Genomic DNA, 25,550 nt, shown 5'->3' with positions numbered 1-25,550 from the left:
CATCTAAACAAGTACTTTGCCTCGGTTTTTAATAAGACTAGTGAGGAACCTTGCGATGATGGAGGGATGATAAACGGGAATGTGGATATGGAAGTGGATATTACTGCAACTGAGGTAGAGGCCGTACTTGAACAGCTCGATGGGTCGAAGTCGGAGGGCCCGGACAATCTCCACCCGAGGATATTAAAGGAACTGGCGCGTGAAATTGCGAGCCCGTTACCAAGAATTTTTAAGCAATCGATAATCTCAGGTGTTGTGCCGTATGACTGGAGGATTGCTAATGTAGTTCCTATTTTTAAGAAAGGGAAAAAGAGTGATCCGGTAATTATAGGCCTGTTAGCTTGACGTCTGTAAGGTCTTGGAAAAAATTTTAAGGGAGAAAGTAGTTAAGGACATAGAGGTCAATGGTAATTGGGACGAATTGCAACACGGATTTACTAAAGGTAGATCGTGCCAAACCAATCTGATCTCCTTCTTTGAGAAGGTGACGGATTACTTAGATAAAGGAAATGCGGTAGATATAATTTACCTAGATTTCAGTAAGGCGTTCGACACGGTTCCGCACGGGGAGCTGTTAGTTAAATTGGAAAAGCTGGGAGTGAATATGAAAGTTGTAAGGTGGATAAGGAACTGGTTAAAGGGGAGACTCCAGAGGGTCGTATTGAAAGGTGAACTGTCGGACTGGAAGGAGGTCACCAGTGGAGTCCCTCAAGGATCGGTTTTGGGACCGATCTTATTTAACCTTTTTATTACTGACCTTGGCACAAAGAGCGGGAATGTGCTAATAAAGTTCGCGGATGACACGAAGCTGGGGGGTATTGCTAACACGGAGAAGGACAGGGATACTATTCAGGAAGATCTGAACCACCTTGTAAACTGGAGTAATAGAAATAGGATGAAATACAATAGTGAAAAGTGCAAGGTCATGCATTTAGGAATTAATAATAAGAATTTTGGATATACGTTGGGGGCGCATCAGTTGGAAGCGACGGAGGAAGAGAAGGACCTTGGGGTACTGGTTGATAGCAGGATGACTATGAGTCGCCAATGTGATACGGCTGTTAAAAAAGCAAATGCGATTTTGGGATGCATCAGGCGGGGTATTTCCTGCAAGGATAAGGAGGTGTTAGTACCGTTGTATACGGTGTTGGTGAGACCCCATCTGGAATACTGTGTGCAGTTCTGGTGTCCCATGTTCAAGAAGGATGAATTCAAACTGGAACAGGTTCAGAGACGGGCTACGAGGATGATCCGAGGAATGGAAAAACTGCCTTATGAAAGGAGACTCAAAGAGCTTGGCTTGTTTAGCCTGGCCAAAAGAAGGCTGAGGGGGGATATGCTCGCCCTATATAAATATATCAAGGGGGTTAACGTTAGGGAGGGAGAGGAATTATTTAAGTTTAGTACTAATGTAGCCACGAGGACGAATGGGTATAAACTGGATATTAGGAAGTTTAGACTTGAAATTAGACGAAGGTTTCTGACCATTAGGGGAGTGAAGTTCTGGAATAGCCTTCCGAGGGAAGTAGTAGGGGCAAAAGACTTTCCTGGCTTTAAGACAAAGCTTGATAAGTATATGGAGGGGATGTTATGATAGGATCGTTAATTTGGGCAATTGATCTTGAATTACCACCAGACAGGTCTGCTCAATGGTCTGCGGGGAGATGTTGGATGCGATGGGTACTGAGTTGCTGCGGAGAACTCCTTCTTGGGTGCTGGCTGGTGACTCTTGCCCACATGCTCAGGGTTTAGCTGATCGCCATATTTGGGGTCGGGAAGGAATTTTCCTCCAGGGCGGATTGGCAGGTGCCCTGGAGGTTTTTCGCCTTCCCCTGCAGCGTGGGGCACGGGTCGCTTGCTGGTGGTGTCTCTGCAGCTTGAGGTCTTCGAACCATTTTTGAGGATTTCAATAACTCGGTCCTGGGATAGGGGTTGTATAAAATTGGATGGGTGGGGTTCTGTGGCCTGCCTTGTGCAGGAGGTCAGACTAGATGATCAGATTGGTCCCTTCTGACCTATGAGTCTATGAGGAACACAGGTTACAGCAGAGCTTGCAGGCACAGTCAGGACCCCTCCCTCGAGTCCTTCTGGGCTTTCAGGGTGCTTGGATCCTAGCTAGGATACCCTGAATTCCGCCCACACAGCCCCAAGCCCAAACTCCAACTGCTTCCCTCCTGCCACTCCCTTCCTTTGTTCCCCTTCCCGGGCAAAGGTGTTGACCTTTCCCCTCCCTTACCTAGCTCAGGTTACAGGCCCTGGCATCGTCCATCCCCTAAAGTCCTCCCCTGCTCTCCCACTCCCCACACAGACAGTCCCTACTGCATCACATCAGGTAAAGAAATTACATGAAAATCAACACACTGTCAATAATATCTATAAATGTCCATTGCAACAAAAAAGCCCTGTTGCAAGACCATTACCTGGGTTTGCAAAGTCAAGCATTTAACAGTTAGAAAATGCCAAAATTTAAGGTGCCTGATAACAGATGCCTCATCAATCTAGGAGACAAAGGCAGAACAGATTCCAATGGCTGGAAGCTGACAGTAGACCAGGGCCGGTACAAGGAAGTTTCGCACCCTAGGCAAAACTTCCACCTTGCGCCCCCCCCCAGCCCTGCAGCAGCTCCCTGCCCCCCCCTGCCCTGAAGTGTGCCGCCCGTCCCCGTGGCAGCTCCCCGTGAAAGCACCCCACCCCCTGGCCTGAGGAGCCCTGCGGTACCTCCCCACCCCAACTCACCTCTGCTCCTTGTTCTCTCCAAGCAGGACTGCGCAGTGGAACCCCTGGCTGGTGGCTGCCGGCAATGGCGTGCTGACCCAGGGGACCTCCCTGGGTTGCCAGCGGCACGCCAGGGCAGCCCAGAGGATTCCGGGGGCCTGGGGTCTTCAGCAGTGGGGGGCCCCCACTTTGGCGGTAATTCGGTGGTGAGGGGCCCTTCTGCTCCGGGACCTGCAGCCGAAGTGCCCCGGAGACCCTTCGCGGGGCCCCCCCACCGCCAAATTGCCGCCAAAGCGGGACCAGTTGCCGAAGTGCATCCGGGTCTTCAGCGGTAATTCTGTGGCGGAGGGCCCCCCCTGCGGGTCTCCGAAGCACTTCGGCGACTGGTCCCAGAGCGGAAGGCCCCGCGCCGCCGAATTACCGCCGAAGACCAGGCTGCATGTCGGCAGCGGTTCCCGCTTCAGCGGTAATTCACTGGCAGGGGGTCCTTCCGCCCCGGAGCGGAAGGACCCCCCGCCAGTGAGGACTGGGAGCAGAAGAAGCTCCAGGGGCCCGGGCCCCGCGAGAATTTTCCGGGGCTCCCGGAGCGAGTGAAGGACCCCGCTCCAGGGGCCTCAAAAAACTCTCGTGGGGGCCCCTGCGGGGCGTGGGGCAAATTGCCCCTCTTGCCCCCCTCTCTGGGCGGCCCTGCTGGGGCACTGACCCAGAGGAAACCCTGGGCTGCTGGCTGCCGTGGCGGCGCGCTGACCCAGAGGAAGCCCTGAGCTGCCGACAACGGCACCCTGACTCGGGGAACACCCTGGGCTGCCGGCTGCCGCGACGGCGCCCTGACCCGGGGAACCCCCTGGGCTGCCGACAATGGCGCCCTGACCCGGGGAACCCCCTGGACTGCCGGCTGCCGCGGCGGCGCCCTGACCCGGGGGACACCCTGGGCTGCCGGCTGCCGCCGGCATCTCACACTCCCTCTCTGTCCCAGCAGCAGCGGCTGCTCAACCATTTAAAAAAACAATTTGGGAGCACTTTTTGGTGCCCCCAAATTCGGTACCCTAGGCAACCACCTAGTCCGCCTAAATGGTTGCACCGGCCTTGCAGTAGACACATTCAAACTTAAGCTTTGCATATTTTTAGTGAGGGTAATTAATCATTGGAAAAACTTGCCTAGGGAACTGGCAGAGTCTCCATTACACATGCAGAGTGGCTACCTGTTTCTAAATGCTCTGCTCTAGTTCCACCTGAAGTTATGGGATTGGTTCAGGAAACTCTGGGGTGAAATCCTGGCCAGGCAGTCAGACTACATGAGCATAATGGTTACTCATGGCCTGTTAACCTGTCTCACTCATCACTGAGGTACGTGTGCCTCCGGGATCACTTGCTGGTCTCTGAGCACCTTGGTACTTCGGATGTCAAAATTAGTTTGTTTTTTTTCCCTTGTTCATACACGCCCATGGCATTCTGAAAAGTTAATCTTTTCACAGGAACGTTTTCTGTCTTTGCATCCATGCAATGGTAACATTTTTCTGGGAACCTTGAACAGAATATTTTCAGCTACTTTTGTGATAGAAGGGAGGAAAAAAAATATTTTCCTGCCGTTTAAAACGATCATCATGCTTTTTTTTTGGTTAGTTCAAAAATGGCTGAGCTTGGTGTCTATGAAGTGCCGATTGAGAACTAAGGCCATGCCCAAGCATGGAAATAAAACCTGATTTTAAATAACAACATTATGACTGGTGGAAAACACTTCTAGAAAGACAGTGTGCCCATGTGTGTTGTTTCTGAAGTGTGAACTTCTCTGTTTTATGTCAATAGACACCATTCGAGCTTAAGGCTTTTAAAACAGCTTATGGCCTTACAGGACTCAAGCACTTGGGCTTCCTTAAGTACTTAACATTGCAGTGATGCTGCCTTGCAGACTCAAAGCAATTGAAGTGCTTTTGCCACCTTAAGGCGGTTTAAATGCTTGTGCCATGTTAAGTCTGCAAAGCAGCTTAGCTGGGACTTTTATGGCCTGCTCCTGAGAGACATGGTGCATTTTTACATCTACAGGCCTTCAGCCCAAGCCTTCCTGTTTTAAAAGAAAACAGGGAAGAGAAATTAAGTGCAAAAAACATAATGCGCTGTCTGCTGAACAACTAAAACAACAAGGTAGGAAATGCAGAATTAACTGTTCTTGCAGTGATGTCTTTTGGCATGTATTGGGTGTACTGTTTCCAGTCTATATTGCTGAATGTGGCTGTGATATCTGCAGATCACGCATCAAAATATGTTTGTTTCTAAAAGACGTGCTCTAGAAATTTTGAGGGGGACGTTCTCTGGCTTGTGTTATACAGGAGACCAGATCAGAGTGGCCCCTTCTGGCCTTGAAATCTATGGCTCTGTGAATCAGTGTGGCTAAGTTAATGCTGCTGTAGGAATCTTCCCATCTACATTTCCTGAATTACCAGCAATTCAGACTGGCAAAATCTCTGCTTCTCTTTCTTTCTTCCTCCTTTCTGCACTCAATCTGCCTGCCCTTCGTCCCCCTGAAAATTTATGGTGGTTTCAGGGCACAAGAGAGTAGAGTTTGGAAATATCTTTTCTTAGTTCCCATTAGCACGTGATCAGACCACATCACAATCTGCCTGTGGCTTTTAGAGAATGACTAATGCTGTGGAATCGATGGAGGTCAGGGTTGTTGCTGTCACGCTGTCTGGAGTGGCTCTGGACCATGAGTGCCAACCTCAGAGTAGACTGTCAAACCAGGGCGGACACCCCAAACTGATGGTATGTTCTAGAATTAGATTTCGCCAACCCAGTAACAAATGTGAACTCCCAAAGTACGACAATAGTCGTACAATGGAGTCACAGACCGTCCCCCTTGGACACTCCAGCCTATCTTGCCAGCCAGGCAAACTGGACTAGGTGATAAATGGTCACTTACACCAAAAAATCACAAAATATTCAGGTTGCTTCCAGTTCCAAGAGACTAGTCACTTACTCCAGCTCAATTTGTACCTTACATCAAAGACAACACTTTTAGCCAGTTCTATAGTAAAATTACTAAAGGTTTGTTAGGTTAAAAAAAGGAATAAGAGTTACTGAGAGGTTAAAGCAGGTAAAAACATATGTACACGCGAGTCACAGTCTATAATTTCAAATGGTAGCAGAGATGTAGTAATCTGCCAGTTTCCCAAATGTCTTTAAGGACTACACCATAACTCTGGGGACCGCCATCTTCCCATTCAGTTATTCTGCCCTGTTAGAATCCAAACCGTCCAGAGATGAAGAATTTTTCCTTGTGTCTATATTTATAGCTTCTTCTCACAGAAACCAAGCTGACAGCAGCACTTCCCACACATGTTCCTTCTTCATAGGACAAGGGGAGAGGGGAGTGCAGTTAACAAAGTCTTTGATCCTTGGTCTCACACAATGACTCATTTGTGTTTAATGAACAGGATTTAACATCTTCTTGTAAGACACCATCATTTGCATTACACCAGGCTTCTTTCTCATTTGATGGATTACTTAGTTAGAGGTAGATACAATGCAGATGTTTGCTGTTATATTATAACATGAGGCATAGTTGAGTGAGAACAATACATGCAGCATCCTACACACATTTTATAAAACACTAAACACATTCATATCAACTTAACATCTAATGTCTAGTTTGGTGATGCTGACACACATAAGCAAGACTGGTTTCCAGCTATGCGTTTGTGAGAGATCAGTAAGGCCTTAGGCCTTGGCATAAGTGGGCACCTGAACTGCCAGCGTCATAGTTGCAACCATGTTCGGAGATGACACTGAGTTGCATTTCTTTCTCATTTCAGGTGCCATTACAGTAATTTGGCCTTCTCTCTGATGGCCCACGTGTTGGCAGATCATGCCGCTGAAGGGGAGTACCAGCGGTGGGTCTCAGAGAATATCCTGGACCGCTTGGGCATGGAGGACACTGGCTTTGATATCACACCACCAATCCGTTCCCAAATGGCCGTCGGGTTCTATAGCAGTGGGCAGCCTGCTCCCCTTTATGACTTGGGCTGGTACAGGCCATCTGGCCAGATGTACTCCACAGCCGCTGACCTTGCCAAGCTGGCAATGGTCTTCCTAGGCACCTACCACCGGCGCCTGTTGGAGCCTGACACAGTGAAGACGATGCTGACACCTCTTTTTAAGTGCTCCAGTGAATACTTTGCCAATAAGACCGGCACACCCTGGGAGATCAATGAGCAGCTGGGCTATGATATTATCAGGAAGGATGGTGACCTCGATGGCTACTCAGCCACCTTCTCCCTTGTCCCCAAGCTCCGCTTAAGCTTCATAGTGCTAATGGCAGGGCCTAGGCCCCAAGGGAGAGATATGGTGACTCAGACATATGAGTACCTTATCCCTGCCATGGAGACAGCGTTCCGGGAGGCAGAGAAGAGCCTGAGCCCTCCCCCAAATCCCACCCCTTTTGTTGGCTATTACACTTATTCCAACCTGACCTTCTATGAGATTAAAGTTGGGCCCACTGGGATTCTGGTCATGCAACAGTTTGGACCCCATATTGAAGAGCTGATCCCTGAAAACTACCGGACAATCAAGCTCCACCACCTGGAGGACCGAGTCTTCCAGGTGGTTTTTGACAAGGAGTTCCCATGCATTCTGCGGCTGGGCTCTGCCTCAGTCTCACTGGAGACCCAGGATGGGCAGCTCTTTAATTTCTATCCTTTTGACCGCAAGGGTTTATCTCCCGGCTTTGACGCCCCAGGACTAAACACGTACAATGTAGTGCGCATACATCGCAAGCCCATATTCTACAGCTAACTGCCCTTGCACCTGCGTGACCATGTGTGGAAGTTGGCTTCTGCTCTGTGTGTGCCTGACTCGCCTGCCCCCAAGGCTTTGGGGATGTAGCTTAAACGGGAACGATGCTGGCAAACTGACTGTTCTATCCAACAAAAACTCCCTCTTCTGAAATGACTGCAATGGTTTGTGTTCCCTTGGCACCGCAGGGCTGTGCTGGCAGTTGGGGGAGCCTGTAGAAACTACATGCTGGATATGTTGGGTGTCTGGGATATGGACTCCACTGCATACTTCCCAGCACTTAAATCTTCCAGTGCTAAAGCTGCCCATTTGGCAACCATCACAAAGTGTGACTGGCTTCAGTGGACCATTGAGACTCTCCTGTGCTTTTGAGCCAGAATCTAGTCTGGTATCCAAGGGTTTTTCAGGCAGCTATCCTTTTCAGCAGCCCGGCTACTAGGATCAAACTGCCTTGCCCATTTGGGGTTTGCCATAATCTGACATCCTAGACCACTTTGTAACACCTAAGAGAGAGAGTGGGGTCCATCTCTTCCATATGGCTGAGTGGGGTACAGCAATCCATGTGGGTGGTAGGGAGCCGTGTAGTTTCACTATGGGTTGTGTGAGTCCACAAAGGAAATCGTAGTGTTTAGATATAGAAGGTCAAAGGGGATTAGATTGGTTGGTGCTGAAGTACTATAGTGATGAGCTATATGAGTACCTAGATTAAGTAGATGTACTCTGAGTGCATGTAGATATGGGAGTGTGTGCGCACACTTGTAAAAAGTTGGTTTCAGGGCTGTGTCTCTAGGTAGATGTTTGTGTGTAGGGGTCGTGAGTAGGAATGCATGGATGTCTGTGTGTTGTGGGTATTGGTGTGTGTGCTGTAGCCGACGTGCCTCCCTGTGGGGGGTTGTAGTTGTGAGTACTGTGTGTTTTTGTCCTGTGTTGTGGCTCAGAAGTGAGTGTAAATCCCTGTGTGTACATTGTGAGCGGAGACTGAGTTATGTTGGGACTGTGGCTCCAATGGGCTCTAACCTTTCCCAGTTTCCCATGTGTGGCAGAAAGAAGCTTCAGCGCTGGCTGGCTGAAGAATTAGCTAGAACACAGACTGAAGACACATGATAGGCCACTACCCTGGAACCTGATCCCTTTAAACTAGGGCCACCTTCAAGTACCTTGTAATGCCACTGATACATTTGCTTCCTTCCTTGTACCCACCTGGCTGCCTAGGCAGGGAGGACAGATGACACGCAACAAGTTGCTATGTTAAGGCATTTGCTTTTATCCTTCTCCTGGGGGCAGCTGGCAGTGACGGCAAAACATCATATCCGTGCAAGGGGAGCAGAGGCTGTAGGGACATGACCATCAGCAAAGGAAGGACTCCAGCTGACAGAGACCTTGGGCTGAGGACAGCATCACTGCTTATAGCCCTGCCTGGAGCCTGAGTTCAAACCCATCAGAGGGCTGGAGCTAGATAAATGTTTCTATTGTGATTAATCAACGTCACTGCTGAGTGCTGGCTCAGACTTGGCATGGGCTGTATAGTCCTGAAATCCTGGGCTGGGGTGCCGGGCAAAGGCCTGGTAAGTAAATCTCACTTCAATGACTTTTTCGGCAGTGCATGTTCTCCTGCCCTGGTCTCTTGTGACCGGTTCATTTCCTCCTCTTGGTCACAAGCCCTTGTTGGCAGCCAGCAGTGACTGCAAGGTGTTCTGCTGTTCATTCTTGCAGGATTTAGGAGAGCCTGGCTGATCCTCAGGAGCTGCCAGAGCTGGAAGAAATGGATCTTGTCCTCTCTGCCTCTCTTCCTGTTCCCCTGTCTCTGTCCCTTCCATCCTTCCCATCTTCAAGTTCACTGGGAAAAGAGGGTATGAACAGATCCTAGAAATCTGTGATTTACCCTCTCTCCACCTCCCTTGTTCTCCTCTATCTAAGCTCATCATTAAACATAGGATATGATGTAAGGACTGCCCCGCTGCTCCATCCAAGCCCTGGAGTCACAGCTGTTGCTGCAGTGCAGTTTTGGTCCCAGTGTTGTTCTCTGTAAGTGATCACAGCTCACACCTTGTCATCTTCCAATGTTCAGATATTTACACTGTGTAGTAACAATAATATTAAATCCTGTCTAAATTCTGACTGCTTCAGTGAGTGATGGTGCCTGGTGAACACAAGGCTGCAGATAGTCTGACTATTGGACTGAGATTGCATGTATATACAACTGACTGCAATGCTCCTTGAGACACTTACAGCAAAATGCAGCTTTCAGGATTTTGAGTCTTCTTATGTTGACCTTAAACCCCAGAACCAGCTGTCTGGTGCGGTGGCTGGAACTTCTCTGGTCCTAGTGTACAAGGGGTTAATCCTCACTCTCACCTTCTATTTCTTCTAGCACTGGGGGAAGGGCACAGTGTACTTGGGTTGCTTAGGAGATGGGGTAGGATGCCTTTAGAAAAATGGGGCTCTGCATCCAGAGGCCAAAGGTCAGGGCTGAGCCCCCCAAGCTGGGCAGTGTCTGTTACAGCAAAATCTTTTGCTTTCCTGTTGACATTGACCCCCAAGGAGAAGCCCTTGCTGACACTAAGCATTTTTATTTTCAATGGCATCACTCCTCCAGCTTATGCACTAGGCTGGACTAATACTTCTGCTGGCACCTTGGCACCCACAGGTGCTACAGAAGCCTGTCCTGTGTATTTTACAGCTTCATTTCCTAAATATAAACAAGACACCATATTCATGGTCTATGTTTGTAAAGGAGAATTCACTCGATAACCTGAATTTTAAACTAACAGAGCTTTTCTTGTGGACGGGGGGAGGAGACACTATAAAAGGATCTGGATTTATGGGATCTGATTTGCTCTCATTCCCACTGGTATAAATAGTGACTAGCTCCATTGATGTCCGTGGAGTAACACTGGCAAAATAAAAAAAATTGATGGAAGTGAGAGGAAGAGAAAACCTACAGTTTCTAGCTCAGGCCCTTTTTTCACTAGAGGAGAGAAATGTCCATGAGACTATGGCAGAATGCCCATGACTAACCCCTTCCAAAAGGGACATGTACCAGATCCCTTATGACCTCCCTTAGATGTGTTGGCTGCATCTTACTGGTGTTAGCACACTACTAAAAGCAGAAATGAAAAATCCACCATCTCTGGGAAATTACAGGGTCCCTAGCGTTTAGTTCTCTTTCCAACAGAATTCAAGCAGTTAGCTATCTGATTGCGCAGAGATCTGTGTGTCTACCTCAAAGCCTGTAAAGCAGGTATTGCAGATCCCAGCTCTGAATAAATCAGCAATGTGGGAGGATGGTCTGCAGCCCATGTTTGCCTTGTGCTAATTACTACTGTTACAAAGTTCATTAACGTAAGTTGTGAAACTTTGGTAGCAGCAGGGTACAATCCCTAGGGATGTGTTTTGCCTGACTTTAACTGACTCTTGACTTTCTGTAAAATCATCCATCAACGACCTACGCCCGCAGTGGATTTACTCCTGTGTAATCGTGAGAGATTATAAAACGGCCATAGACTTGATTCTAGATCATATTTTTAAACAGGGTTATAAATCAGTTTGGCCTCATCCTCCCTAGATGACCAACTTTGAAAACCAGTTGAAATGAGGGGGCAGGGCATTTGTTAAAATATATTTCCTCGTGTGAGCTTAAGCCCTAGCACCTGATCCAACTTCCATTGATATCAGCTGAAAGACTCTCCTTGACTCTAATGGGAGCTGAATAGACCCCCAGTGACCTCTGCTTCCATCAGTGGAAAGGCAGGTGAGCAGGCGTATGCCACAATTTTTAAGATCCCTCCACAAACATTGCTGTTTGCTACAGAATCTCAGCTTTCCTTTTAAATAACATTCTAGCCTTTGTGTTAGCCACACTGGAAACTAACTTCAGACAAACAACAGCTGTGGTGTGAATGCTACTCAACCCCGCACACCTCAGTGAGGTCTGAATTTCAAAGCTTGGTTGGAACCATTTATTATGGATTTTTTAAAACATTTAATTTATAAACATCTGTGATAGTGACACAGAAACATCTTGGGGAAAATCCCATATTTTACTCTTGGCAGGATTCTGCACCAAAAATTAAAAATTCTGCAAAATTCTGAACATTTTATTTGTCAAAATAATGTAATATAATCACATCAGTTTCAATTGTTTTGGTAATTTATTTAAACTACAATACAGAAAAAAGTCACAACAACTATTAAGCATTTTCTAAACACATGAAAGTTAAGTTACAAACACTTGGTAACTAATACCTGGATTTTCATTTAAATTACATTACAGAACACAAACAGCCCAAAAAAAGTAGAATGTCATTTTAAATTGCTCAGACTTTCACACAAGAAAATCATACAGTTTTGCTCATCATTGTCCTGGACCTGGCTGGGTACTTTGGGAAGTGCTTGCTTCTGATAGTCCTGACATTTTATTAACTGCTTGGTCTGTGTTATCTGCCCTCAAAGTCTTTTTTAATTGTTAAGTAAAATAAATCCTGAGCTGTCATCTAACTCTATTGTGCCACTCTGGCACAGGAAAAAAGTGAGAAAGCACATAGATCTTCCTAGCTGATTCCCTTACTTTCATTATTAAGGCTTTACATCACTCTGACAATCTAGGATTCTTAAAACTTTTACAGGTTTTATGCTCCTGGGGGAATTGACTGAGAATGGGAACAGTTAACTAACAACAGGAACATTAACAATGTTACTGTGCAGGCAGGCAGCTACCTTCTGCCTCAGAGAATGAGATCAATTAACTAGCAGGCAGGCTACTACATTTCTGCCTCGGGAACAGAGCCTTCCTCGTGCACAACACAAAGCCCTACCTCTCCACGCCCTGCGAGTCACAGTAGCAAGCGAGAGGGACAGAGTCTCAGAGTCTCTCTTGCTTGTTGGCAGGAAGGCATGCACGCCCGCCCAGTCCTGCCCCTGATGGTGGTCATTTCCCCCACAGGCACACACGTCCAGCCTCCCTCCCCCTGCAGTGATTTGCGTCTCTCAGGTTGCTCCAGGCATGCTGGAACAGATGCACTGGCACATTTCCAAGCGCAGATTTCTTTTGCATTTTTCTGTGGGCAAGGGCACAGAAATATGTGGCCCATGGGCACAGTATTCTGTCAGCAGTAATAATATTTAAACAGAACAGCCGTTAATTTTAAGGAGAGCTATGAACAAAAAGGACATCATATACAAATGATGTCAGTGGGCCATATTCTGCAATTAGTTGCATGGGTATAACTGCCAAGTAATTACACTAGATTTACACCCTTGCACCTGAGAGTGGAATTTGACCAGTGAATATTAATATTTTTCATTAACTGAATATCTCAAGTAGTTTACTATGTCGAGATAAAATAATGTTCTAATTGACTGAATTAATCACAGGAAAAAGGGCAGACCTTCAGCTGGGGTAAATCAGCAAAGTTCTGCTGCTCTGAAGAGCCACTGATAAAACATCCAGGCACCATAACCGTGTGCTGTCAGCTGAACAGCTGAGATCGCCTTGTTAATCTAACATACACAGCTCTGGAAAAATTCCAGTGACAGTAAAATCACTGTTGAGCACTGATGTCACAAGTTTTAGCAAGCAACTACTTACCCAATAAGCATTTAGCTTCATCCTGAGCCATACATTTCCTCAACCAAAACCATATGGGCTCAATTGTTGCTATGATTGGGGCACAAGGGGGAGTGAAAATCCCATCATGCCCCAGTGCAGCCTCACTGGTACTTGGGTCTGGGAGCACAGCAGTACGGAGATGCTGCGTGCCTGCTACTTCCCCCCAAGAAGTGGGTGGGGAATGGATGAAGCCAGCACAGTTGACTCAAGGACTTGGTGTCAAAAGAGTCCTTCTCTCTCCCCATCAGAGATGAGCAGCTGCAAGATGAAGTGGCACAGCTGGGAGCAGCCAGTTAGCTATTTGAATGCTGCCTTTATTAAACAATTATATCAGAAAACTGCCCTCATGGATCATTCTGTCTTTCTGTTCTCTCCTCCCCTTTACTCAAGATGGGCTCTTTGCTCACTCATTCTCCAAATCATTCTCTCACTTCAGAGGCGGGGAGGAGACTGGGATTTGTGCTGACCTGTCATCCTGGGAACTCTCTCTCAATCGCTTCCTTCTGTCAGAGGATGGGCAGGCAGTTGCTTTTTTAAACTGCTGAGACAAGTTCCTGTGCATATCAGCTGACAAAAGGGGGCACTGTCAACTCAAAAGGCCCAAGGAGGCTTGGCTCTGTTACACTAGAACTGTCCAGGAGCCATCCAGTATACAGATCACGCACTTTCTATGAGGGATGTATACAGGCTGCTTCACCTTGGTATCACTAGAGAGTGGTATGCACTTAGACTCATAGACTCCTGGTGTATTTAGACATTAGTAACAGTGGCTGATAGTCCTGCAGGTTTTTCTAGCTGAGAGGGGGACCTCATATACCTTGCTGAGGCCTGGAAAGCTGTGTGAAAGCCCTGCACAATGCATGGCAGCTGACCATTTCCCAGAAGGAGCTGCAGAACATGGTGGGGAGAAGGTTGTAAATAATGTGGTTGATGCTCAGGCAGAAGACCCTGGAGATGTAGTGGAAAGTGGATAGATATGATGTTCTCCCCTGGGTGGCAGAACTTCACGCCAGCCTTTTGATGTGGAATGGAGCCCAGCAGATGGTGAACACCACCACCGTGACAAGTGTGAAGAGAGGGAGCTGGGCAGAGAGCTAGAGACGCAAATAGCAGAGCAAAGACAAAGTTTAGTGAGGAATGGCTGATAAACACAAGTGGGGGGCCTGGCTGATAAATGTATGCTTCCGGTAGCTATAGGATACCTGATCCCATAGGTATTAGCTAGCCATTAACAAGCTATCTGAGGTTCCAGAGATTCCCTGGCATTATGATTGGTTAGATGGTTGTAACCATAATCTCACAACATTTCACAAATTAGAGCCACCAGAAGAACATACATGAGATGAAGGTGGGTCATGAGTTGATACTGCAGCTGCAATAATCCTTGTTTAAGAGGTTATTATGAAGGCACTGGATAATTTTATGGCCAATGACTTCTCTGATGACTGATACTATGGAAAGTTTAGGGCATATGCTTTAGGGCATATGCTGAGTGCTACAGGAGCCAGGAAGGAATCTCCCTTCCCCGTGTGCACTGCACAACTGACAAGATGCATTATGGAGAGATTGAACTTTCTGCAGAAGCAACAGGGACTAGTGGCTACTAGTGGCTACGTAAGATTCTATCCAAATGAACCCACAGTCTGATGTGATATGATAAATCCTATACTCCAGTGAGCATCTCTGAGAACAGGAATTGACAAGGTGAACATTGACTCATACTGTTTGGGATTAAAGAGAGTTGCCATCAAAGGCGATGCTGCCCATGAGCATCATAACAGGTCAGTTCGCTGATACACAGAATGACGATCTGGCCAGTTCCTACAACAACAGCTCTGTACAATGTGTTTTCTGTGTACAGCCTAGGTTTAATTCACTCTGTGAGTAGCACACAGTCAAGCTGGCTTCCTCTTTAGTGAAGTTGTTCTTAACGCTGCCCTTCTTCTCTGTGGTAGGAGAGTGGCATGCAGGAGTACTGGTAAATCTGGTCTTCATTTTCCAGCTCCGGTCTCTTGATGTGCCTCAGGACTAATATTGTGTCTTTTGCTCTTTACACAACAAATGTAATATGAAGAAAACACATGGGCACAGTGTGGTCAAAGGAACGATGTTTACTCACTATAAACAACATGCACAAGCTAGCTGGGTAGGAGCCTGCTGCTTTGGCAAAATTCTACCGATTGAACACAGTGAGGTTCACAAATTATTTAAATGAACACTACCCAATTTCTGTGCACTACAGTAAGAAAAGTCTGATATTGCTGTTATGTGACAAGATTCACTACCCACTGATTCCACTATGCATAATCTGCAATGGGGAGACTCTGCAATGCAACCGCTGAGATACTCAAGTTAACCCACAGATCAATTATGAAATTAGTACACTGGAGAGCGCCTTTTTACGCCTTGCTGACAATGTGCCACTGATTTTTTCCAAAGTCCGTGGACATTAGCACCAGAAGAGAAGTGGAAAGGTGGGTGAAGTAGGAGAAGACAGGTGGCAGAGACGCAATGTAAAGCCATGAGACACAGAGAGTGATGTTAACAAAAGCAGAGACTGGATGGGGTCAGCTTTCAGGGGTGCTGTGAGGTTTGTAAAGCTCCTTGAAGTCTTTACATGAAAGCTCCTGTGTACAGACAGTGCAAAAGGCCTTAGAACCCTCTTTCCTGAAGTGTGTTCTTGCTCCTGGGAGAGGGATTTTGTGACATTTTTTTAATTCAAAAGGACAGTTGATTTGGAGAAAACTGTGTCACTGAAAATTATCTTTTTATTAGTGCCTTTGCTCCTGCAGTACTTGTCTCTAATACATGTTCTAAAACCTCTAAGAGTCCTTGGGGTAGAATAATTTATAAGAGAAAAAGCAAAGTCTGCCCATCCTTCATCCTGACTGAATGCAGGAATATAGTCCCTCCACAGTGCAGCCCCCCAGAGCCTCTCCACTGCAGTTTCCAGATTTCAGCCCAGGGCTGGTCCTTTCTCCCTGTCCCCAGCAATTGTTTGGTAAGGCAGCCCCCGATAGGCTCCTTTTTAAATTTAGAATGTTTCAAGGAGGCATCCAGGCCTGCTAGGGCTTCATCTCTGCTGGTGATAACCCTGTATATACCACACTAATGGTGCAGAGCACCAGTGTGTCCTGAGACATTCCCTGGGAAAGCGAAATGCTACCCGAGTCACATACCAATCGGTCTCAACCACTGGACTCCTTTTCACATTCATGCTTGTGAAGTCTTCCAAAGCCAGAAGTGACTCTGCAATGGCAGACTATGTATGGAGATGGGTAGGGAGAATATCTGTGCACCCTGGAGTATTGTTCACTCGCCATCGATAGCCAAATATATTAGTTCTCAAAGACCCATGCTCATGGCAATTGCTAAGAGAAGTAATACGCACCATTATCATTAACCTAGACCACAAATGGGCCACCTGGCCCAAGGGGAACTGCACAGAGTGGAAGGGAAACCACTGGGGCCTACGCAAAGTTATGGTGTAGCACGCACTCTGGGTCAGAGGGGCTTGTGTTTGACACACACACCCCCTTACTTTGGCTTAAGCAAATGCTATTTTTCTGCAAATCCAGCAGTGACCTTTGAAGAAACAGCCACTGTCATAAACAGATAAGTAAGAGTTAATAGAACAAAACTGCTTCATGTCTCTTTTGCCTGGAAAGGGTTAACAAGAACAGTGAGCCTGGCTGTCCCCTGACCAGAGGACCAATCAGAGGACAGGATGCTTTCAAATCTTGAGGGAGGGAAGTTTTGTGTGTGCTGTTAGATTTTGGTTGTTGTTCACTCTGGGGGCTCAGAGTGACCAGATATGCAACCAGGTTTCTCTCCAATCTCCCTGATACAGGTTCTTATAGATTCAAAATAGTAAGTACTAGGTAGATAAGACGAGTTAGGCTTATGTTTGTTTTCTTTATTTGCAAATATGTATTTGGCTGGAAGGAGTTCAAATGTGTATTTTGCTGAAAGGATTTTAATTTGTACTTGTATACTTAGGCTGGGAGTGTGTTCCCAGTGTCTATAGCTGAAAGACCCTGTAACATATTCCATCCTAGATTTACAAGGATAATTTTTACTGTTTTTTCTTTCTTTAATTAAAAGCTTTTCTTGTTTAAGAACCTGATTGTTTTTTTATTCTGGTGAGACCCCAGGGGACTGGGTCTGGATTCACCAGGGAATTGGTGGGGAGAAAGGAGGGAAGAGGGAGAGAGAGGCTGATTTCTCTCTGTGCCAGGATTACTTTCTCTCAGGAAGGGTCTGGGAGGGGGAAAGAGAAGGAGGGAGGAAGGTGAATTTTCCTCTCTGTTTTGTGATTCAAGGAATTTGAATCACAGTGATCTTCCAGGGTAACCCAGGGAGGGGAAGCCTGGGAGAGGCAACGGTGAGGGAAAGGGTTTACTTTCCTTGTGTGAAGATCCAGAGGGTCTGGGTCTTGGGGTTCCCTGGGCAAGGTTTGGTGGGACCAGAGTGTACCAGGCACTGGAATTCCTGGTTGGTGGCAGCACTACAGATTCTAAGCTGGTAATTGAGCTTAGAGGAATTCATGCTGGTACCACATCTTTTGGACGCTAAGGTTCAGAGTGGGGAATTGTACCATGACAGCCACTCTGTCTCCGGTCTGACAAAACTCATGTAATGTTCAGGGAGCAGTCGGCTGGCAGGTTTGTCATGGAACTGGGCCCAGCACTTTCATTAACTGCCCCAAGTACTCAGCACAGTCTGAGCCTGCTCACGCTTCTGGAAACATCTAGTTCACACTGAGCATGCTCAGAGATTTAAGGTTTCTCCATACAAGAAAGTTGCATTGATTTAACAATGCATTTTAAACTGATTTAACTAAACTGGTGCAAACCCATGTGTGGACTTTCCGGTTTTGGTTTAAACTGGCTGATTTAGCTTTAAGTAATTTAGGAATCAGTTTAATCTAAACTGAAATAAATCACTCTTAAGCCAAACTGAGAATGTCCACACGGCCTTTTACCCAGGTTTAACTAAATCAGATTTTTTAAAATCTCATGTAGCAAGGCCTTAACGTAGCCTTTCTCCTGGCAACACTTCATCTCCTCATTGGCTTTATAGCTCCCTCATGCAGTAGGGAGGTGATATATTACTTGTTGAGTACTGGGAGAGGGACACTGGTGTGACGAAGTGGGATTGTTCTTAATATTTCCCCTGAATACTGTGTGGGTGCCTCAGTTTCCCCTATGCATTTCTTAAGTCTCCAGTGTGCATAAGTGGCAGACACTCTGTCTGCTGGCAACAAATGGCCGAGGCCCTTCCCCCCTGCAAGGGGATGGCTAAAGGTGAACAAAGAGATCAGGTGACCTCCTGGCCCGGGAAAGAGACAAAGCCCATAGAGGAGGGGCTGGAGGGGTTTTCAGTTTGGAGCTGGCTGAGGACAAGGAGTGAGTGCAGATCGGGGGGTCTGGCTCATTGCTCCCCAGGATTGACCCGACTGAGGAGTCCTTTTCTCTGTACCTACAAGCTCTGTTTCAGACAGTGTTCCTGTCATCTAATAAACCTCTGTTTTACTAGCTGGCTGAGAGTCACCTCTGACTGCAAAGTGGGGGTGCAGGACCCTGTGGCTTCCTCAGGACCCCGCCTGAGTGGACTCGCTGTGGGAAGCGCACGGAGGGGCATATGCTGAATGCTCCAAGGAGAGACCCAGGAGGTGAAGCTGTGTGAGCTTCTTGCCCCGGAGACAGTCTGCTCTGAGGGAGAGGAGGCTCCCCAAAGTCCTGACTGGCTTTGTGGGGAGCAGTTCCAGAGCATCGCCCGGTGACTCCGTGACAACTGGTCAGTAGTTTTGCTCTTTGCTTCCTCTCTATCTTTGTGCCAGTGAGTCTTTGGTGACACAGCTGGATGTATAAATCATGAAACGAGGTGGATTCTTAGAGCCCCACTATGTGCAGAGAAACGCATCATCCTTCCCTGAGGAAAGCATGACAATCCCTTGAAAAATGTACTAAAACTGAACAGACTTAGTGATCCGGAGCGAATCTGGGATCCCTCTCCTGGGGGCTAAGCATACTAGGCACATGCAACATTAAAAATGACACTAAGGTGACCAGATAGTAAGTGTGAAAAATCAGGGCAGGGGGTGGGGGGTAATAGGAGCCCATATTAAAAAAGCCCCAAATATCGGGACTGTCCCTATAAAATTGTGACATTTGGTCACCCTAGATGACATATTCCACTGATTTAGAAAATGTTTCCCAGCTCCTTTTCTGGACATATTCACTAGTGGTTGCAGCTGGTTTTCCTTTTCTTTCTCTATCCCTTCCCTCTTGCCACCCCTCTTGGAGCCCTGGATAAAGGACTCCCTGGATGGGAACTGTTAAGGGAAGAGCACAGAACCTGTAAGGGAGAAGCCCCCGGGGGTATTATGAACAGGGCTGCCGGCAGAACAAGCAGTGCTTGGATTACCCAACACAGTGTTCCAAATCCAGCTTTCTCTGGGGTGATTTGCACTGCCTTCTGCTGCCCTGCTTAGCTGCTTCTGTCTCTCTAATGATTCCTGGAGAAATCTGTGGCCATGACTGGTCAGATCCGAACATAATCCCCACTAGACACAGATCCACTGTGTTTCTCCCTATCTGTAGCTCTCTGCCTTTAATCTCCTCTAATGCTCTGAATGCTAACAGTGACATGCTGCCTTGCTTTTTGCCTATTATTTTCATTTTCTTGTCCAAACGATGCACATGCAGATCAAGGTCATGACGTTTTTCAATGCAGCCTGAACAAAATGCTGTAAAAGCTGGCCACATTTCCAAGGAATTTGGGCTGAGGAAAGCTGACTTAGTCTGCTTGGTTAGCCAAGGCAACTCTCCACAGAACAAAGGTGCCCCATCCCCAGGAATGGTATTAAATACCATTTTGGGGGCTAACAAGGCCGTAGAGACATGCACAAGGCAGTGTAATGAAGCTGCAAGATGCTGCAGAAGCTAGAGCACTATAATGGGGTGTAGCAGGATTTCTTTCCCTGTAGGACTCGGGGTGGGGATACAGAAAAGCTCTAAAGGAGCCGGGACTCAGAGAGGAAATAGGACATGCTAGTGCCACTGGGATGGGATGCTGGCAGGCTACCTGCCCGAGAGCTGCATGGTTGATACCTTACTATTGCCCTGTCTCTGTTCTCAACAGGGAGCCAGAGCCAGCTGCCCTGGGTGCAGGAGTTCAGTACGGGTTCTAGGAGCAAAGAGCCCAGACACCTGCCCCCTCCCCGCTCCAGAGCCCAGGGATCCAGAGAGAGAAACAGCTTGATGCTCAGTCCCAGGCTTGTATGGAGCTTCCTCTGTGCTGCCTTCTCCTTCCCCCAGGGCATGCTGGGACCTGCAGCTGCCAGGGACCCTCTAGCTTCCTCCCCTCCCCCCAGCAGTGTCTTCCACGTGCAAGCTGGGCGGCCAGCAACACTGCAGCCCATTTCTCTGGGGAAAAGGAAATTCTGGTTAATTTCTGCAAAAATCTGTATGGCACAGTGGCGCAGAATTCCCCCCAGGAGTAGTCACTCTGAGCTTCTGAAATGGATGGGAAAGGATCCACTGGTGATGGCTCATATCAGCACTAATGACACTGTGTCATGAGATATTTTGCAGATTGCAGGTGATTTCAGGGAACTCCAAAGGATACTGAAGAAGTACATCCCAGTAATCTTCTCTGAGATCTTCCTTGTCCCATGAGCAAAGGAACACAGAAGGCTGAAGTCTCTGGAAAGGAACTGCTGTCTAAGTAAGTGGTGTCACGTGGAAGATTTTGGTTTTGTGGAACATTGGTATAGTTTGGATGGCCTCCATCTCGGTAGAAGTGGATCAGTCTTCTCACGGACAGGCTGTCTGGATTACTAATAAGAAGCAGGGAGGGTAAAAAGAGGGAAGTTCTGAGCACTCGGCACAAAATTGAGATATTGAGAACAAAATTAATCAAAGAACCAAAGACATGAAGAGAAGAAGTTCTTTAATTGCCTATACATTGATGCTAGGATCCTGGGAATAAATAACAAGAGGCATTGGAATTGCTCATTTATGAGCATATATTTGATCTAGTTGGTATTACTGAAACCTGGTGGGATGATTTCTAGGACTGAGATATTAAAATTAATGGTTATAAGCTATTTGATCAAGTGGTCAAAAGGGGATGGAGAGTGCTCTGGCCCTGAAAGGGTTAAAAGCCAGCCCTTGGAGAGGGCTGGGGCGGACAGCCAATCAGAAAAGGCTGAGAGGCAGCCAATCAGGGCCAGGCTGGGCCCTATAAAAGGTCTGCAGGGCCGAACAGCAGGCAGTCTTTCTCCAGCCTTGGACAGAAATGGACACGGCTGCCTGAAAGAGGAAAAGAGTACTTTGGACAGCGCAGTGCTGGGGAAGGGCAGGAGCAGCTGTGGGAGCTCCAACCTGGAAAATTGCCAGGCTGAGGCCTTGCTGTCAGGGCCAGAGGAGGTACTAGGGCTGTAGGGAGGCAGCCAGGGGAGGAGGAGGCAACAGGTCCAACTCCCTGGCCGATGATGAATGAGCGCTTCAGACAGCAGTTTGGCCCTGAGGGAAGGGGCTAGACGAAAACTGGCAGTGGATCACTGAGGCAAGATGGAATTAGGGGATTGGGGTTCCCTGGGGAGGGGAGGACCTCAAGTGTGGGAGTACTGCTGCAGGCAGTACCCAGGAGAAGGGGCACTGTGGGCCAGGTGGGATGTGGGTCTGAAGTGTAGTGGTGGAGATTAATAATGAAAGACAAGTAGCGACAGCACCAAAGACACCGGCCAGCAGGAGGCGCTCCTAGGCTGGGATGAGCTAATTCCCAAATGACCAGCAGGAGGCACCATTGTGGTGAAAGCACAACCTGTTAGAGGCACTCTATGTAAAAAATAGCATTACCTGCTTCTAAATCAGTGATAACCCTGAAACTTTTGATCTTGAATGCTTATGCATCAGTGTCCTAACAAATCAAGCATTATTAGTTGGTGTCTGCTCTGGACCACAAATCACACTAGGGAACAGGATAACCGGCTTCTTATGCACCTATTTTTGTTTAAGAATAAAAACCTGTCTGATGATGGGGGACTCCAATTTAGATGACATATGCTTGACGTTTCATGCTGCCAGTATCAAAACATCCATGGAATTTCTAAATATTATTGATGATAATTTCTCTACTCAAATAGATTTCCATCCAACATGGGGGAATTCTATATTAGACCTCTTCTTGACAGATAAAGAGGAATTGAATACAATACTAAAAATCAATGGTAGCTTAGGTACCAGTAATCATGACTCGGTCACATTTATAATGTGCAAACCAAATAAAGTCCAGACCAGTAATATATATGTAGGTATACTTGGGGCTATTAAAGGGCCGATTTCACAAAGCTGAAAACAATGAGGAATATCAGCTGGTAGGGAGTATTTAATCAAAAAAATCTGATTGATAATTATGACTTGTTTAAGAACACTTTACTAAATGACCCAAAAGCCATAATCCCACAATTGAGGAAGAAGGGCATGTTGATTTTTTTTAAAGGCCTGATTTAGAGGGGAAGTGAAGTCAGTTGTAAAATATTGAATAATATATAACAAATGGAAGAAAGGTGAAGTTGGTAGGAATGAATATAAATCAGAAGCTAGGAATTGTAAAAAAATTGGAGGGAGTTCAGAGATGAGCCATGAAACTTATTAAAGGATTAGAAAACATGCCTTCTAGTGATAACTCAGAGAGCTCAATCTGCTTGGTTTAACAAAGAGAAGGTTAACGGGTGACTTTATTACAGTCTATAAGTACCTACACAGGGAACAAATATTTAGTAACAGGCTCCTCAGGCTAGCAGAGAAAGGTATCACACGATCCAATGGCTGAAAGCTGAAGCTAGACAAATTCAGACTGGAAACAAAGGAGTGAAAATGGCAGTATACTGGACACAGACTAGAAAGACCCACAGACCCACTCTATCTCAGTGTAAATGCCCACATGAGGCACGGGGCAATAGGGGATCCATGCCTGGGATGTGCTGTTTTAGTGACAGCTGCCCATGGGCCAGGCTGTGAATGTGCCACTCAGAAGAGTTTGGCAAAGCCTCAGACATGGGGCAGGTGAAAGGTTACAAATGCAGCAGGAGGGGTGATGGGAGGGAGCAACAATGAGATGCAAGGCCCTGTGCCATGAGAGTGAAAACTAGCCATGGGACGCAGAGTGAGCCCAGGATAGGAGGGGAAGGACTTGTTTATACCTCAATGGTTTTCCAGATGACAAATGAGCAAAACGCAGAGATAAATAAGCCGGTCTGAGAATTCCAGTTCTCTGTGGACCCTAGGCCCTTCAGGGAACACTGGGCTAGGCAATTATACCAGCCAGGGATGCTTTTTACAGTAGCACCAAACCCAGTACAGGGCAGTGGAGGAGTGTTGGGAACTCTTTGCCTGCCATTCATGATGGCTGCTGGATATCTGTGAAATTATGTGACTACCCCCTTCCTTCTCCTGCACCTACCCTCCCCCTTCACACATAATCCAGCCATTCCAGTCTCTGCAGCTGCTTGAATGCCCTCGTGGTTTAAGTGATGCCACTGCAGAGATTTCAATTACAAAGCTCCTGGCTGCAACAATTCTCTCCAACATTCCCTGCAGGGCCGAGCGATGGCTCCTTAGGAGGCAGTTCCCAATCTTCCTTTTTTTTCCTTTGCTAGCAGCAGGAAAAGGGAAGAACAAATGTTAAATGAATGCAATTTCTTGGACTGCTCTTTTTTACATGGGCCTTGTTCCTGCAGGCATGCTGGTGAGGTCAGCTGCGGAGTCCAGGGGGAGGATGCCATTTTACTGTTGTCGGTAAGTCTCACCCTTTCTTGACTGCATTATCTCACTGGAAAGCCGCAGCAATGAGACTGAGATTTAGAGGATCCCTAGAAAATGCCTGAGGCTTTGTCTTCACTGCTAAAAAATCCAAGTGGAGACAAGGCGCTGAACTTTTCCTGCAAGGGAAATTAGGCAAGGTCAGCCTTGGGCAGAGGGATCAGTGCTGACCTCACCTAGCTACACTATGCTAAACACTCCAGGGAGCGTGTCTGCACACGGGTTTCACAGCGAGATCGCTACTGCATGCTAATTATCTATCTGAAAAAAGCACCTTTCAACAGGGAGAACAAAACCTAGGTGCGGATTAAGAAGTCAGAACCAGGGCAGCACATTGCGCTGTTGGTCGTTATCTGCATGTCCAGTCACACTCTTCTCCCACCAACCTCAACACTGGGTCTGCTTATCCCTTATCCATCTAGGCCGCATCCGGAAGCTGCACGAGATACTAGGACGGTGTTTATCAGGTCCCAGTCTCCCTGGCTTCTCTCAGAGCGACAAAGGTCTCCTTGTTTTCCAGGGCCTGCATTTCAAGTACCATGCTTCCCATCTAGTAATGGGTCAGAAGACACACATTTATAATGGGACTGTTCCCTTGGGTCATGTGCTGCCAGAAGCCATTGTGAGAGGCCTCTCTGGAAATAGGAAGCAGTCAGTGAGAATGGCAAGCCTGCCACTCATCACAGTGCAATACAAAAACAACCCAGGTCAGGAAATATGAAACAACGGAGCATGCAGAAACTGCAGTGCTGGCATTGCATCAGCCAATATCACTCATGCTGCTGGAAAGTTTGTAACAGAGATTTCCCAAGCACTCATTCTTTGCAGTAATGGAAGCTTCCTAAGAGGCAGTATGGTCTAAGTGTGGGGCTGGAAGCCAGGGGTCCTGAGTTCCAATCCAGGCTTTGCTCTCTGTGGCTTCATCAATCTGCGGTTTCCTGGGACATTCTGAGCAGTAGTAGGACCAGGAGTAGCCTTATCAGTTATTTACAGGGGAGGTAGGCTCATAAGAAGAGATTGGCAGAGGGGAGGAATAGTAAAGCCTCCCACTCACTCTCCTGGTAACCCAGAGACTCTGGGTTGGGGTTCTACACTGGGGAAGAGAGAGAATCATAGGACTGGAAGGGAACTCGAGAGGTCATCTAGTCCAGTCCCCTGCACTCATGGCAGGACTAAGTATTATCTAGACCTCCTCTGACAGGTGTTTTGTCAACCTGGTCTTACAAATCTCCAATAATGGAGACCCCACAACCTCCCTAGGCAATTTATTCCAGTGTTTAACCATCCTGACAAGTAGGAAGTTTTTCCTAATGTTCAACCTAAACCTATCTTGCCGCATGTTGCTTCTCCATGCCAGTAGTCAGGAGGGGGCCAAGGAGGCTTCCGTTGGATCAATCACCTACTAGCTAGAGTCTGAGGCCAAAGATGCAGCTCCAGAGATGGCCCCGGGACCGCACCTCAAGGAATCACTCGCTGCACCATCCTCTTTCCCGGTGACTTTAAGGGAAGAATTTGCTTCTTATCCCTGAGCAGTGTCCCCACCCCCAACTTTTGTATCAGTCTTTGGCTGGTTTAGTCATTTGCTTTTTAAGCGCGGAGTAAAACTT

The 25,550-nt window shown here is 47.2% G+C and overlaps 1 protein-coding gene across 1 annotated transcript in view; it reads left to right on the top strand.

The window, feature by feature from the left end:
* Positions 1-9,162, top strand: part of LACTBL1 (lactamase beta like 1) — a 31,403-nt gene extending 22,241 nt beyond the window's left edge. The window contains exon 8 of the mRNA XM_050931223.1: positions 6,525-9,162. Coding sequence (XP_050787180.1) covers positions 6,525-7,503 — 979 coding nt within the window. The 3' untranslated portion in view covers positions 7,504-9,162. The remainder of the gene's footprint in view (positions 1-6,524) is intronic.
* Positions 9,163-25,550: the final 16,388 nt, after the last annotated feature.

This window comes from Gopherus flavomarginatus, chromosome 21 (assembly GCF_025201925.1).
Source record: "Gopherus flavomarginatus isolate rGopFla2 chromosome 21, rGopFla2.mat.asm, whole genome shotgun sequence".
NCBI classification, from domain to species: Eukaryota; Metazoa; Chordata; order Testudines; family Testudinidae; genus Gopherus; species Gopherus flavomarginatus.
This window is presented reverse-complemented; position numbering and strand designations above follow the sequence as displayed.